The 14,198-nt window shown below is 49.3% G+C and overlaps 4 protein-coding genes across 4 annotated transcripts; 1 reads left to right on the forward strand and 3 right to left on the reverse strand.

The window, feature by feature from the left end:
- Window positions 1-2: 2 nt before the first annotated feature.
- Window positions 3-379, reverse strand: L3040_003604 (uncharacterized protein; the record flags this gene model as incomplete). Its single annotated transcript, XM_066156478.1, has 3 exons — window positions 3-24; window positions 92-236; window positions 298-379. The coding sequence occupies 3 exons, from the start codon at window positions 377-379 to the stop codon at window positions 3-5; spliced, it is 249 nt and encodes an 82-aa protein (XP_066012062.1).
- Window positions 380-1,667: 1,288 nt separating this feature from the next.
- L3040_003605 (uncharacterized protein) lies at window positions 1,668-2,588 on the forward strand (the record flags this gene model as incomplete). The annotated part of the gene is made up of 1 exon (XM_007297221.1): window positions 1,668-2,588. One exon carries the CDS (start codon window positions 1,668-1,670, stop codon window positions 2,586-2,588), a length of 921 nt encoding a protein of 306 aa, XP_007297283.1.
- A 1,060-nt stretch (window positions 2,589-3,648) lies between these two features.
- L3040_003606 (uncharacterized protein) lies at window positions 3,649-4,506 on the reverse strand (the record flags this gene model as incomplete). The annotated part of the gene is made up of 1 exon (XM_007297222.1): window positions 3,649-4,506. The coding sequence occupies one exon, from the start codon at window positions 4,504-4,506 to the stop codon at window positions 3,649-3,651; it is 858 nt and encodes a 285-aa protein (XP_007297284.1).
- A 7,026-nt stretch (window positions 4,507-11,532) lies between these two features.
- L3040_003607 (uncharacterized protein) lies at window positions 11,533-13,119 on the reverse strand (the record flags this gene model as incomplete). Its single annotated transcript, XM_066156479.1, has 4 exons — window positions 11,533-11,963; window positions 12,015-12,241; window positions 12,290-12,759; window positions 12,823-13,119. 4 exons carry the CDS (start codon window positions 13,117-13,119, stop codon window positions 11,533-11,535), a joined length of 1,425 nt encoding a protein of 474 aa, XP_066012063.1.
- Between the last annotated feature and the right edge of the window lie 1,079 nt (window positions 13,120-14,198).

The raw sequence follows: 14,198 nt of genomic DNA on the forward strand, positions 1-14,198 counted from the left end.
ATTTAGAGCCAGCGTCGGTAGACGCTTGATAAAATGTTAGTGGGTATTTTCAGAATGATCTCCTCATCTGGAGCCGAGGGGTGAGACATACACTTGATTACTGCGGCAGCGTCGAATGCTTCGACATTTCCGTCGGGGCCGGAAATCGGTGCGGCTTCGGCCTCGACTTGAGAGTGGTGATAACTGGGAAAAATCTAGCTGCGTGGTCTTTCGGGATGGCGGGTTCAGACTGAGGTCTACGGTAGAATTGGAGATTGATCTTGACTCATCCAAAACGGAGAACTAAGAGAGACGTACCACTAGGACGTTGAGGCATATCAATAAGACCAGCAAAGGTAATAGCAACAAGGGACAGAAGAGCAGCAACAGTGAAATACATATTAAAGGTAGTTTATGTCGAGGAACCTGAAAGCTGGCTGAAGAAGAGCGAGGGTTAGGCCGTCCGGCAACGGAGATCGACTGGCTAGCAGGAAGATAGAAAGTAGGAAGTAGAAAGTCGAGAGCCAATATATATATATATATATATATATTGAGATAAGGGGAAATAAAATGAATATAGAGAATGAAGAAAAAGAAAAACAGACAGCAGGAGTGGGAGGGTGATATGTAGGTGTAGTGCCAGGGAGGTTACGCTTCCCCCTGTTTATCTTGAAGGCGAGCTCGGTTATGGGATATTCGCCGGGCTGAGCCTAGACAGCGCCGACCACAGCTGCCATCTCATGATGGAGCTGTCTGCGTAGCAATTCCAGGTTCAGGCCTGCAAGTCCATATTCAATTTGGAACTGGCTGATCAGCTGGGTAGTGCGATACGCTTTTGTATTTGGGACGAGGCTTGTCTCGCGGCTTGAGGTTGAAGGCTCAAATCCTTGTTAACGACTGGCTGTGTTCCTGCAAAAAGGAGGATACTGGAGCGGGAGGAGTCTGAACGAGTTCTGAGAAGTTGAGACGAATCTGAGAAGGGGAGTAAGATGCATATGATGGAAGCGAGAGGGTACGAGGCTCCTTTGGGTTGGAAGCGCCGGTTTTGAGGATGGGAAGAGCAGGATCCGATAGACAGATCATTTACACGCTGCAATTTAAAATCTCCAAACTGTACACTGAGATCGGCGTTGATAATTCTGAGAGCTGTCATCTTTCGACAGTTTGATGTTGACGGACAGGAGGGTCTGAGACGAGGTGTTGAGCCGTAAGAGATCAGGGGTAGTAGACGAATCACGTTGCAGTGGTATTCTCAAGCCAAACGACGACAAAATAATATATCGGAAGCAAGAGAAGACTCGTTGAATTACATAGATGCATACTTACGAATCATCAAGGAGTATCAAGAAAACGTTTCTTAATAATCGGGATATAGTATCACGTGCATTACGCTCCTGCACTTGTACCCCCGCCTTGATGTCAACCCCGCGATTCCATATGGACAACCCAAGCGTCACATCTCAACTATTGTCTTTTCTACGAGCTCACTCGGGATTCCCCAAGTCTAGATCTCACTCTATTAACTTCACCCGAGTCTTTGAGAATAATTTCAATTTAAAGCTTCTTATGAACGCCGACCTCGTTCCCCTTGATAGTCATCCTATCATATCATATCACAGCTTTTCCTCTCCCCTCCTCTCCTCAACCTCAACCTCAATCTCAACCACAACCACAACACCACCGGCATCATGGCTTCCGTAGAGCACTGCCTCTACTGCTTCGAAGTACTCTCCGCAAATCTCGAAAAGCGTCAACCCATGACCCTCTACCAAGTCCAAGCCTCCTGGGCCTCCTACCACAAAGGCCTCGAAGACGACGACGACACAACCCTCCCCGAACCCGACGACACCATCGCCACCGTCTCACCCTCTCCATCTCCCCCGTCTGGGTCCTCAAAATCCAAACTCCGAATCCCCGTCCTCCAACGCCTCGGAAGAAGCTCTTCCTCACATTACACGCCCTCAACCTCAACCTCGTCATCCTCCCTAGCAGCAGACACAGCAGCCACCACACCCGAGAGCTCCACCAGGGCATTCTCGCCGGTGGGACTCCACCCGCGACGCACCTCCCAGCGCTCCAACACCATATCCTCCTCCCCGCTTTTCGTGACTTGGAACACGATCGACTCGTCCTCGTCCCGCTCGCTGCGCGGCTGCATCGGTACCTTCGAGTCGCAGCCGCTGTCGAGCGGCCTCAGCTCCTACGCCCTCATCTCCTCGCTTCAGGACCACCGCTTCCGCCCCATCACGCTGGCCGAGCTCCCGAAACTCGAGGTCTGCGTGACCCTGCTGACGGATTTTGAGCAAGCCACCGATGCCCTGGACTGGGAGCTCGGCGTGCATGGGCTGAGAATCTCCTTCTACGCGAGGAATAAGAGGTTTGGGGGCTGCTATCTGCCCGACGTGCCGGTCGAGCAGGGCTGGGATAAGGAGGAGACGGTTGTGAGTCTGATGCGGAAGGCTGGGTGGAATGGGCGAGCGGAGAAGTGGAAGGATGTCAGTGACTTCAACACGGTGCGGTTTCAGGGGAAGGCGGAGAGTTTGGGGTTCGCGGAGTTCAGGCGGTGGAGGGAGTGGGTGAGGAAGGGGGAGGGGGAGGCGAAGCAGTAGACGAGAGGGGAGTATCAAAGACTAGGATCCTGGGAGGCGTGATAGGCTGCTGATGAGGCGTTCTTGGGGCTGGGCTATGGGAGAATTCGGATCAGGCCTGGGACCGGGTATGGGGTGTATGCGCTGACTTGATTTGCTTTTAGATTCGGGGCATGGTTGAGTCGAATGTGGCAGACATTTAGACCGCGCAGGGCTCGTGGAAGTAGCACGACAGAGCAGACTACCATATGTGTTCAGCACAGAATATCTCTTTCTCTCTCTTTCTCTCTCTTTCTCTCTCTTTCTCTCTCTTTCTCTCTCTTTCTCTCTCTTTCTCTCTCTCTCCCCCACCGCCCTCGTCTCCCTCTCATTCATCCATCCATCCAGCTTAAGCGAGTGCTCCGTTTCTCCAACATCGCCCTCCTCCCCTAGCCCCCTTTCCTTTCAAAAGCTCCTCAGCGACTCCTCATTCACCCAGCAATAAAATCCATGCCACCCAATATCTTTATAAACAGATACCTTCTCTTCTTCTCCCCCTTCTGTGCCTCACACCTACACCCACAGAGATACTTCCTCGCCTTTCCTCTCCTCCATCATCTTCCTCTTCTTCTTCCCCACCCGGATTCCCTGTTCGCATCATTTGGATATCGTGTTTTGCCCTAACCCGAGCCTCCTCCCCCATTCCCTTTCCCAAAGATGTCCCAAACCCCGTACTCCCTTCATTCCAAAGTGGCTCGCGAGCCACCGAGGTTAACCAGAACAAAAGAAAAAAGTGCAAAGCGAACGGCCGTGATTAGAAACATTGTGACAACAAGAAGAAGAAAAACATCCTTTCCTTCCCATCTGTAAGGGTACAGTGCAGTGTTTTCCCTCTTATTTTCTTCCCCGTCAGATAGGTCCTTGAGATCTGCCCCGTCTGCGTTTTCGTCTCGCTTCGAAAATCTGAGGGTGGAGAAACAAGGCTGTTCCAGTCGTGGATGTGCGTGTGTGTGTGTACGTGTGTGTGTATGTGTGTGTGTGTGTGTGTGTGTGCGCGCGTATGTGTGTGTCTGTGTGTATGGGTATGGGTGAGGATGTCATGTTATTGCTTCCAACACGCCAAATTCCTCAGAAGAGCCTTCCACCTGCGCCCCAAGCCCTCTTTCGGCACCTCCAAACTCATCACCTTCTCCGCCACAGGAAGCGGACTCAACGGCGCCGTGACTGCCCGCCGAGTCCCAAACGCGCTCTCCCCGCTCGCCCTCTCCTGCCTGCTTCCCGCCTCGGAACCGCCATCTACACTCAGATCCCCATATTGCCCGATAAGTGCCTGCCTTCTCGCCTCTACCACCCTCCGTACGATCAGCGCAAAGGTCTCTTCGATATTAACCGTATTCCGCGCGCTCGTCTCCATAAAGCCGCATTTGTGTTTCCGTGCCCACTCCAGCCCCATCTGCGCGGACACCTGTCGCGACTCCTGCAAGTCGCATTTGTTGCCCGCCACGATCTTGATCGGCCTCACTGGCCCCGCTGCATTGACACCTGTACCCAAACCCGGCTTCCTCTTCTTCCTGCCCAGCGTCCCGGAGGAATGGTGATCCCGCTCCCAGGCATCCATGCGCGTCTCCGCCTCGATGTCGATCAGGTCGTTGAACTCCTGCAGCGCGGCCAGGCTGCTCAGGTTCGTGATGTCGTAGACCATCAGGAAGGCGTCGGAGCGCAGGTTCGCCGACGCCCACATCCCGCGGTACTCCTCCTGGCCGGCCGTATCGGTGAGTGCCAGGTGGTACGTCTGCCCGTCAACCTTGCGCGTTATGCTGTAGGAGTCCTCGATTGTGGGGTCGTACTCGTGTGTCCATTGCGAGCGGACGAGCCGCAGCGTTATGGAGGACTTGCCGCAGCCGCCGTCGCCGCAGATGGTGATTGTGATGCGGTGAGGTAAGTCGGCGGAGGTCGACATGGCGAGGAATGTGTCTCGTAGAAAGGTTTTTGAACGGCTCCCGGTGTAGTGTTGTAAGCAGATAATTTTTGGAAAAAAGGGGGAAGGTGCCGAAGTGGTTTATCGAACTGTGGTCACTCTTGAGCTTTGTCTCCTAATCTTCTCGACTGCTGGGAGACCTGTATGGCCTTCTGAGCGTTTCTCGACCCTTCGCCTTCGTCGCCGACCCGATTCACTGCTCTCCTATCCTATTTGACACTCCTGGCACCTGTGTTTTTTAATTTCTGTGAGGCCTTGCGATCCGTGCCCCTATCGCATGCCTGATTACGGAGCAGAATCCGCCTCCTATCTCCGGCACAATTCAATTAGGCGCGGGAAAACGCCGGACCGAAGGGTACTTGTTGTTTTTGCGTTAATTCGTGGCTCAAATTGTCGTTGTCGTGTTTGTTCTGATGAAAGACGATGTCGGTGTCGGTGTTGATATACCGCGACCAGGATGCTTAAACTGGAAGGAACTCCGGGGGGCTCGGAGGTTGGCTCTCTTTCGAGGAAAGTGCGAGGCCGATGGTCCTTGGGGATGTCGGCGTCGATCTAGCGATGCTTGTTGGAACGTCAATCTGGTCCTGTGGGTATTCCAAGAAGTCTCATGGAAAGAAGGCAGGGACAAGAGATGAGAAGGAGGAGAAGGGGGAGAAAAGGGGGGATTGAGTGGAATATAAAGTTTGGATGTAGTTCTGATTGCTGTTTATGCTTTGAGAGACAAGACCCGGGTATAGATATAAAGGTATATATAGGGCGAGCGAAAAACATATATATAAATATATATGTTTATATTTACAACAACAACGGGATAGAAAAAATAAAAAAGAGATGAGAGGATAGGATATATCAGAGAGGAAGGACCGGCTATATGTTTGTGCGTGCGATTTGAGTCTATAAAAAGGCATCGTGAAACGACAGGATATATTCGATTACGAAGACATGGGTTGCTTGCTTTTGAGGCCGTCAACGCGCACCCCCGGCCCTCATTGGTCGCCTTCAATCTGGTTACTAAAACCTTTTCTCTCCGCTGCGGATCCGGCTTCGTTGGGAATAGCTTCACTCTGGGAGCCTCCATCATGTATCAGCGGAAGAGGAACACGACTCGTATCGCGGCGTGCTGGTCGAGACTGTATGGTCTGGTCTGGACATCGATAATCTGATTCCCTATTATTCTCACAATTTTTTTTTGACAAGCGGCGGTCTCAAAAGCTAATTTTTTAAGGTGAGTCAAGATTCGATTCGACGTCAAGAGAAACTCTTAACCCAAGTTACTATTTTTGATGTATGCTTAGAAAGTATATCCTCAATCTCACCGCTCTCTTGGGCCTCCTGCCTCGGTCAGGACTCGCTTGCCTCGGTACTAAATCCTGGAAATCATAGGCAGGTATAGATGAAACCGGCTCTCATATCCTCTGGAACTTTCATCTTGCATTTGGGCGTTAGTCCTCCGAAAATTTTCCAGGTTCAAAATGCTCGTTTGTATCACAGCATGCGTACAATTGCAGTTGGGTCTATCGCACATAGGCGGCCAGGGTCGCTTTAAGCTCTGACGATAGATCAGCTTACTATTCTGCAGAATATAGAGCTTGCAACGTACTTGAGGGTGTTAGAATTTTGCTATTTAAAGAAACTAATTGTATCGATTGGGGACTGCAGGTGGCTGTTCATGCGAGTAACAATAATCCCTCTTCAGCTACATAAGGAACGCAAGTTCGCTTGACTTATAACTATATATTATAAAATGTCCACTTGCTGCAGTGCAGAAGCTGTCTTACATACACGCGTTAAGCAACTCAAACCGTTTAAATTAACAAGCATAGGTACTATTCTACCTGTTCACTATCCGCATCGCAATATTTCATGAAATAAGCGAGCTGCGAAAAAGCGAAAGAGGACGGCAACGCAAACCGCAAGCAGAAAGTAGTATAATCCCATGCTTAAAAGCAGCCACGACAGAGACTGGAGAATCGTTGCAATCCCCCGTCCCACAGCCCTGTACTCTCGTCAGGGAGACCTTTCTGCCGATGATCGGTACAATTCCAGCCCGAACTTTGTCCTGGTCTTTAACAAGATTGGTCGATTTCCTGAATACAAGAATCTGAACTCAATATCTGGCATTACAAGGGAGATGGCATCTTCCCTAGATATGATCAATCTGCCATGTGCGGACTCTGGTGCAGGCATCTAGGAAAGCAGCTCTTCTGGTAGTACTTCAAAAGTCGCCCGCGTCAAAGCAAGTATCGAGACGTACTGTAGCGCGCGGAGATGGTTCTTGGCCATCCGGGAATGGCAACGTACTGTGTAGGTAGAGAGCCGTATCAGATTTCGAGAGCGCCCAGGATCTGTTTTGGGCTACCTATTATTCACACGCGGAATTTCTGGGTGTTAGGTGAGAATGCTTGCTACGAGGCTATAAAGTAAACAAGAGAGCGGGTACGGTTCAGGAAATTTCCTCTCAAGAATTCAGCGGTGGCGACTGTCATTTTGGGGTTCTCGGATTTAAGCTAATAATTTGTGAAGAGGTAATTGGCGCCGAACTCAGCAAGGCAAAGAGTGAGTTCGCATTGGGGAGCGTAGATCTAGGTATGACCGACTGTGGTGTCTTGCAACCATGTCAATTTATCCACCTTCACGCTCGGAAATTTGAGCCAGGCTTGCACCTAACTGATTTAGTGCTGAAATTTTGCCTGAAATTGAAGTTGAGGAAGAAACGAAGTTGTTTTCATTACTGATCATTGCAGCCATGTCGCACGGAACGGGGAGGATACTCGAAAGCCGAGGCTGATCATGGATTGGGCCCCTTTCTTATAGGAGAGACATGTGCGAGAAGTGACTATCATTTGAGTCTCACCATGTTTCTGTGCTCCATCTTATCTCTCGCGTATGCATTCGGCATAATTTCCAGAGATCCAAAGGTTACGTTACCTACGGAACCAAATGTTCCCTTTCAACCTCACTACACTGACCCTGCCCATCGTCATTGTCGCCTAAACAGCTTTCCCCAATAGTACGGAAGTCTTGATAATTTTAATTCGTATCCGCCGGGCAAAGATCTGCTCGTCGCCCTACAAGGCCGAAGTGTCAAGTGAAAGAGTGTGCATGGCTGGCATACACGCTAAGCGAAGCCAACAAAGCTAAAACCCAACAACGAACATTCTAGAAATACGCAGTTCCCCAGCAGACGATCCTCCCATCTCTTTCAAACTTGATATCTATCTAATTTATATACTATCAAGGTGATCGAGGGTCGAATTCTAACATAATCCCGAACATTGCTTAAGCGCTGGCCAGCTCGCAGACTTTCTCTCCGCGTTTCCCCCACTTGGGCGCCCGCACCTGATCCACCGCCCTGTTTTGCTTACCTGGGCCGCATCTCTATCCATCTCACACTGCATTGTTGGTTTGAGATTGTAGAATGAGCCCCGAGCTACATGCCTGAGTATCTGCTTTTTTTCAAAAAATAACAAAAATGAGGTTTGTCAAGTTGATAACTCAAATAGCAGCCAAGTGCCGTTGAACTTGAACTAATCATTTTGTTTTGGCCATAATCAACTCTGCTACCTCTTAAATCGATAATCTGTTGCTTAGTCTTTTGTTTTGTACCGCTTGTTGCGAATAGGATCTTATCGTATACCGCCCAAACCTCAACATGCTTAAGTCTTATTTACGCCTGGTCCTGTCAGTGCTACTGCCACTGGCGCCTTTCCACCTCGCTACAGCACTACCATTCCATCCTATCTGTAGGGGAAGGGCGCATGCGACAGTAGCCCTCGCTACAGCACTTTGAATTGCTTTCTGGGGCCTTCTTGTATGTAACTCCTTAGCTTAGCACGTCGCGGTACCCCATGGGAGGTCCCAGGGCGGCAGGCTTCGCCTGCTACCCGCCCGACGTAAATAAATACAACAACAACAAAAATACAGCACTACCATAACAAAAACGCCAAACTCCGTTCCTATACCGTCTCCGCCCTCTCAAAATCCTCTCTTTGAGAACAAACAGTTGTCGTCGTTCGATGAGCACCTCGCCTACTTCGGCACCATCCACGCACCCTCTTTCGCCCCAATGCTCACCCCACCTCTGCACATTAACTTCTTCATGTCCTCAGGAACTTGCCAGCCATTATCAGCTTCCCTCCTTCTTCTCCTTTCTGACGTGTCCGAAGCACTGCTTTCCACAGACCTCAGTCTCATACCCCGGCGTTCTCTACTCCCGGTTTACGTCACAGCCAGCATCAACGAGCAAATCCACTTCGAGGTTTTCGTGCTTAGCCTGTCAGCGGTTGTGGAACCGTTTGGGCTTGAGTCCGTAGAGAAGGGGATGGATTTTTATGGAGGAACAGAGAGGTGGCGGGGCATTGTGAGGTTGTTGGAAAGGGGAGCGCTGGAGCTGGATACGGCTGCGAGGAAGAGGGATGGTAGAGGCTTGGAGAGTATACTGGTTCTCGAGATAGAGGTTGCGCCGTAGTATGTAAGAGTTGACAGAGTTGATCTGTATGACTTTTGGTAATGGGGCACTCTGATTCGCTTCGGTTACGGTGAGAAGGAAGCTTGGTAGACTCTTCAAATCGTTAGAGGTGGAGGGGCTGGTGTAGAGATTGGTTGAGTGGTTGAGAAAGGGACACACATTACGCTATTGGGACGATATGATTAAAAAGGTATCTTATAATAAATCAATACTCTGAGATGATATTTCGATGGGTACTGAAGTTATGGGTTCCCTTAGGCGGTTGGCGTAGCGGCAAGAGTTGTGCGCTTGACTACTCCCGGAGAAGGCGCATTTTCATGTCTGACGATCTGCGGCTTGCAGCGTACGGGTCAGTATATAAACGAGCTATGATAAATTCAGTTAGATAAATACTACAGCTTTACCCATCTCCTCTTGTCCTCAAGCAGCAGGCATATCTGAAAGACGATGTCTATCAGCATCGAAGCAGACCCCACAGCGGGTACTTGTTGTGTAATTGCTCATTCGTCGTAGATACTAAAACTGAATCCAAGAATGAAGAAGGAAGTAGCAGCAGCGAAAGTACTAGCCAGCTTAGCCATGAGATTCCTACGTATCCTCCATAACCCCCCTAAAGAAGTCACAGCCCGTTCCATCAACCACTCTCGCTCAGCTTATAAGCGACGCCGACTTCAGCACTAGAATACGTCGGTCCTCGGGCGTAGTATCGCTTCGCAGTAGTTCAGCTTTCCTTTACCCGAATTGACGCCGGTAGAAAAATTGAGGCACCTTTATGATCCAAAATATCATTAAGATATTTCAACCAGTGGCGCAGGTACAATGGTGTACTTGTCAGGTCAATCTGGCAGGAGGATCAACAACTTGTAACGATTTGGGGCCGAGTGGTATAGACGCACCGAACCACACACGACAAATCACGGCGGAATATGATACGACAAAAGATGTAGGCATTCGACACCGGGCCGAACTTTTTGATCCTTTTTTTGATTTTGATCCTTTTTTTTTTTAATTTGTTGAATGATTTTTTATAATTTTTTATTTTCATTCTCCTGAATGGAAATCAGTCGGATGATGACAAGATATGCTTATCACCCATCACCGCCACCAACAACGGCAATTAGGCGCTAGACATGCAAATAACAATAAACAGCCAACAAAATAGCGGATGAAAGTCTTCGCCCTAAAAAATTAACAAAACTTTCCGCAGTTAACCACGCGGGAGCAGGGAGGTAGGTCGATCCACGCCTGGTAGCATCTTACAGAGACGGAACCGTTGTTTACCCAACCTTCCCCTCCCCCTCCTCCCCCCCCCCCACCCCCCCCAAGCCAGTATTTTGATCGCGGTATCGAATATTCTTGGACTATTGCGAGGTGATGTTCCAAGAGAGAGGTCGAGTGGAAGTTACCTGCGAGAATGTTTGAGTGGTTTTTTGTTTTGTACCGAGAGCTTTGTGAAGCTCTAGATTGCGCCATTCATCTATCTAAATATCTATAAGTGAATTACATAGCTCAGAAGCCCGGAATTCGGGCGAGACAGCATTGCCTACAGTTAAGATCAAAGTTAGACTTGAAGTGACTGGTACTTGAATGGTATTCCACAATAGGAAAGAGCGATGTCATATCTCGTTCGTTCGCTCGAAGTACTACTTACTTACCAACTTACTTGACTCAGGTTCCACTAGCCTGTCCCACTCACTTATTCACACACTGAAAGAAGCCTCTTCTCCCTCTATACCTTTTTGAAAGTGTGTAAGAACGAGCATTCTTTAACTCATCTCATTATACTTATGCCTCCTCAAGTACTATACTCACAGTGTACTTTCCATCGCGTACGTCGCCGATTGATATAGACAAATTATCCAACGCAGCTAAATGACTGCCGCCAAAGATACAGCCATATGACAGAAGATTGAAAGTCACGAATCTCATATTAGCAAGCTTGCCTGGCTTCCAACGTATTGCTTTTGTTCTCTCTGCAACCTGGGAGAATGTAATCTCAATATCTAGAGTAATTTTTCGCTAATGTAGGTGAAGCGGTAGACGTTATTGAGTACGCGATATGTGATTCACGACGTTTATATTTTTACGTGTAGCAAAGCCGGTAGCTAAACCCTTTCTTCCCTGTCCTGGCCCCCACCTATGAGTGTTGCATCAGCAATTTATAAATACTTCCTACAGAAGAGAAGAGGTCGGACAGAAATTGATGACGGGTAGATGTTGATTGTGTCTAGCTAGAAAGGGAAGCCGAGCTTATTTAGCGCTCATTAACCCGCCCTCCTAGATCTGATAGCGCATTTCGTACTTCATGCTTTATCATATCATTCATCCACTGTATCCCTACCTACCTAAGTATTGCAAATCTCCTATCGCTTGTGCTTCGTCCTGTCATGCCGTTATAGTAACCGTTGTAAGTCTGCTAGTCATCTTAGCCCTGCTCTCTTCATCCGCAACTCCGATCATTCCCCATAATTCCATCCAGCCTGCCGAAATAGCCGTCGAAGCAAAATATCCATTGAAAACATGACTCCCGTCGTCCTTTATCATCTGCGGAGATCAATGCTGGAATTGCGTGCCGAGTCCATACTTGGCCGAACGCTGCTTGAGCTTCGTCTTCTGTGTGCTCTCTGCTCGTTGGGACTTAGTGGATTCAGACCAGATTGACGAGCGAACAGGTTTAGGATATCGGTTAGAGAGATGACGCCAGTGAGACGACCTGATATACGGGCGCTAGGTAAAGCAGCGGCTGAGACTGCCGGGAATGAGGTTGAAAGATTTGGGGATGCCGGGCCGGACACCGCAGGGGATGAGAGAATTGCGCTGGACATAGGGGAGGTTGAATTTGAAGGGTTTGGCAGAGGTGTAGCGCCAGGAGACGGGGAGGCTGCCTCGACGATCCACATTCGGTGCGAACGAGTTGCGACGAGCTTGGCGACTGTGTGTGCCAGGGTTGAAAAAGGGGTGACGTGGAAGACTGTAGATGTAAATCAGTGTGTATTGTGGCATATTGGATATGCCTGCTTACCTGGGAATGAATCTTTTCCGTCACCAATTCCTCTTTCGCTGAGAATGACCGAAATGAAGTGGATACAACTAGACTTCAATAGGGGCAAGCTTGAGCTGTTGGTCAGAAGCTTGACATCTACTGCGGAGATGTTTCCAACAACATTGAATGCACTGTCCACTACTGCGATACTTGTAAGACCTTCTTCATTCATCAACTGAAGTGCATCCGTCAGAACTCGGTCGCCACTGCAAAAGATTTAGTACTGCAAAAAAACGACATCGTAAGGGACCTACTTGATAGCAATAGTCTGAGGTGTTCCGACCTCCAAGTCTCTCAGAATCTTCGGGTAGAGAGCGTTGATGGCAGGGAAGCTGGTGCCATTATCCCAGAGAAATTTCACCAGCTTCAACTGGCTCAGAATCCCTACCACCTCCGTAGAGTCATCTTTGGTAATAAGTATACGGTGTGTTCCACAGGCGAAATGCTCGATGGCCTTGGAAAGGTCTTCCGATTCAGACAAAGTCACCAACGGGCCTTTCTTGGCCAGACCTTGTATCTCCTGCAATGGTATTTCGACACCCTCCCGAGCTTTCTTGGCCAGAGCATCGAACACAGCTACTTGTTCACCTTCAGGGTTGGCTAGGCCTACTACAACTAGTAGATAGGCATTGAGGTCGCTATAATCGAAGGTGCCGCATGCGTTTACGCTGCTCGGTGATTCGCGCAGCAGGATAACGTTTGGAGGTCCCTGCTCGATCAAAAGCTATTCTAGTGTTAGGCAATGCATCAAACGTCATACGGAGTACGGAAATGGGGCCCTCTCTACCTTTGTAGCTTGCTCGACCCCAGTATCCAGCCGAGCCCATCTAACTTCTTCCTTGTCCACGAGCTCTCCGACACGAATCTGTCGCCATTCCCTGCCCGCAAATCTCGGGTCCGCGGCCCTCGCCAGCGGCGGGTGGTTGAGAAGTTCTTGCACTGCGGACTGGGGGAATGACGGGCGTCTCTGTGACCGGGGGGAGTGACGAAGATTGTCTGCGAAGCTTGATCGCTGACTGATGGTTTGGCTGCTGTGCGAGGGGCTTGCTCCGCGTTCAACGAGCGGCTGCACGGGGTCTACCATTCTTGGAAGTTGGTCGGCGCTGTCGTTTTCGTTGTGGTCGTGTACTTTATGAGTTGCGTAGACGTAGACCAGATGTGAGGTTTGTCTAAGAGAAGAGAAGATTGGGTGCTGGCTTGTAATGAGTAGGTAGTAAGCATGGGAATCTGGAAACTGGAATTTGGTAGAGCACGAGAGGCGCGTCGACGAGCTATTGGCGGGGTAGCTACCACGTGACTATCAAAGCAGTGGTGGGATTTGAAGCGGCTGGAATTCAATCTCGATTGAGGTTGATCAACGAATTACTAAAAGAAAGTCTTGGTACCCACCCATGTTATCAAGATAGTGATAGATACCGTATGCACTCAAAGCGGAAGAAAACAGTGCAATCACACCCTTTTATGCATTGAGGCTGAAATATTGTTGGCGCATCAGTTAGTTAGTAGAGCAAATAATTATCTTTGGATATTTATTATAAATCATTATCAATACCTGGTAGCACAGAAAGAATATATAAAATGAAGGTATGAAGGTACCCTGTGCTGCTCATTGCTAACCAGCTACCTTATCTAAGGTAGCAGATGACGATGTTGCGACGCTGTGATTGGCCAGCGAGCCTAGTGCGGCGGGGCATTTTTTTTTGTAGATTCGGCCCAAAGCCAAGACTCCGCTTCAGTCCCGCACTCGACTTGACCGACCCCTCGATGCATCTTCATAATTAATAACAACCTCAACGTCAACGTCGACATTAATATCGACTTTGACTTTCACATCTGACGACCGTTGCTGAAAATCAAAGAGGCCAGTAACCGTTGTCCAGTCCATACCAACGAATAGGCTGTAACCGGCTACAATAAAGCAGAGCATACAACTGCTACGCTACAGCGCGCCGACTGACTGGTGAACGGTGCGTTGACATGTATGATTGATCATGCTAGCTATGATTCAGCCCCTTCCCTGGCAGACGGAGATGAAAATTTTGCATTTGTGCTGCCGCTGATGAACTACTATCTAGGAACGAGCTGAGCTGCCACCACCTGCTCACTGCGGCGCTGCGGGACATCCTCATTCCACACCGGCCTTATCGCTCAATATCGCACGAG

The sequence above is a fragment of the Drepanopeziza brunnea genome, assembly GCF_022702325.1.
Source record: "Drepanopeziza brunnea f. sp. 'multigermtubi' strain 214-2 chromosome Unknown ctg5, whole genome shotgun sequence".
NCBI lineage: Eukaryota > Fungi > Ascomycota > Leotiomycetes > Helotiales > Drepanopezizaceae > Drepanopeziza > Drepanopeziza brunnea.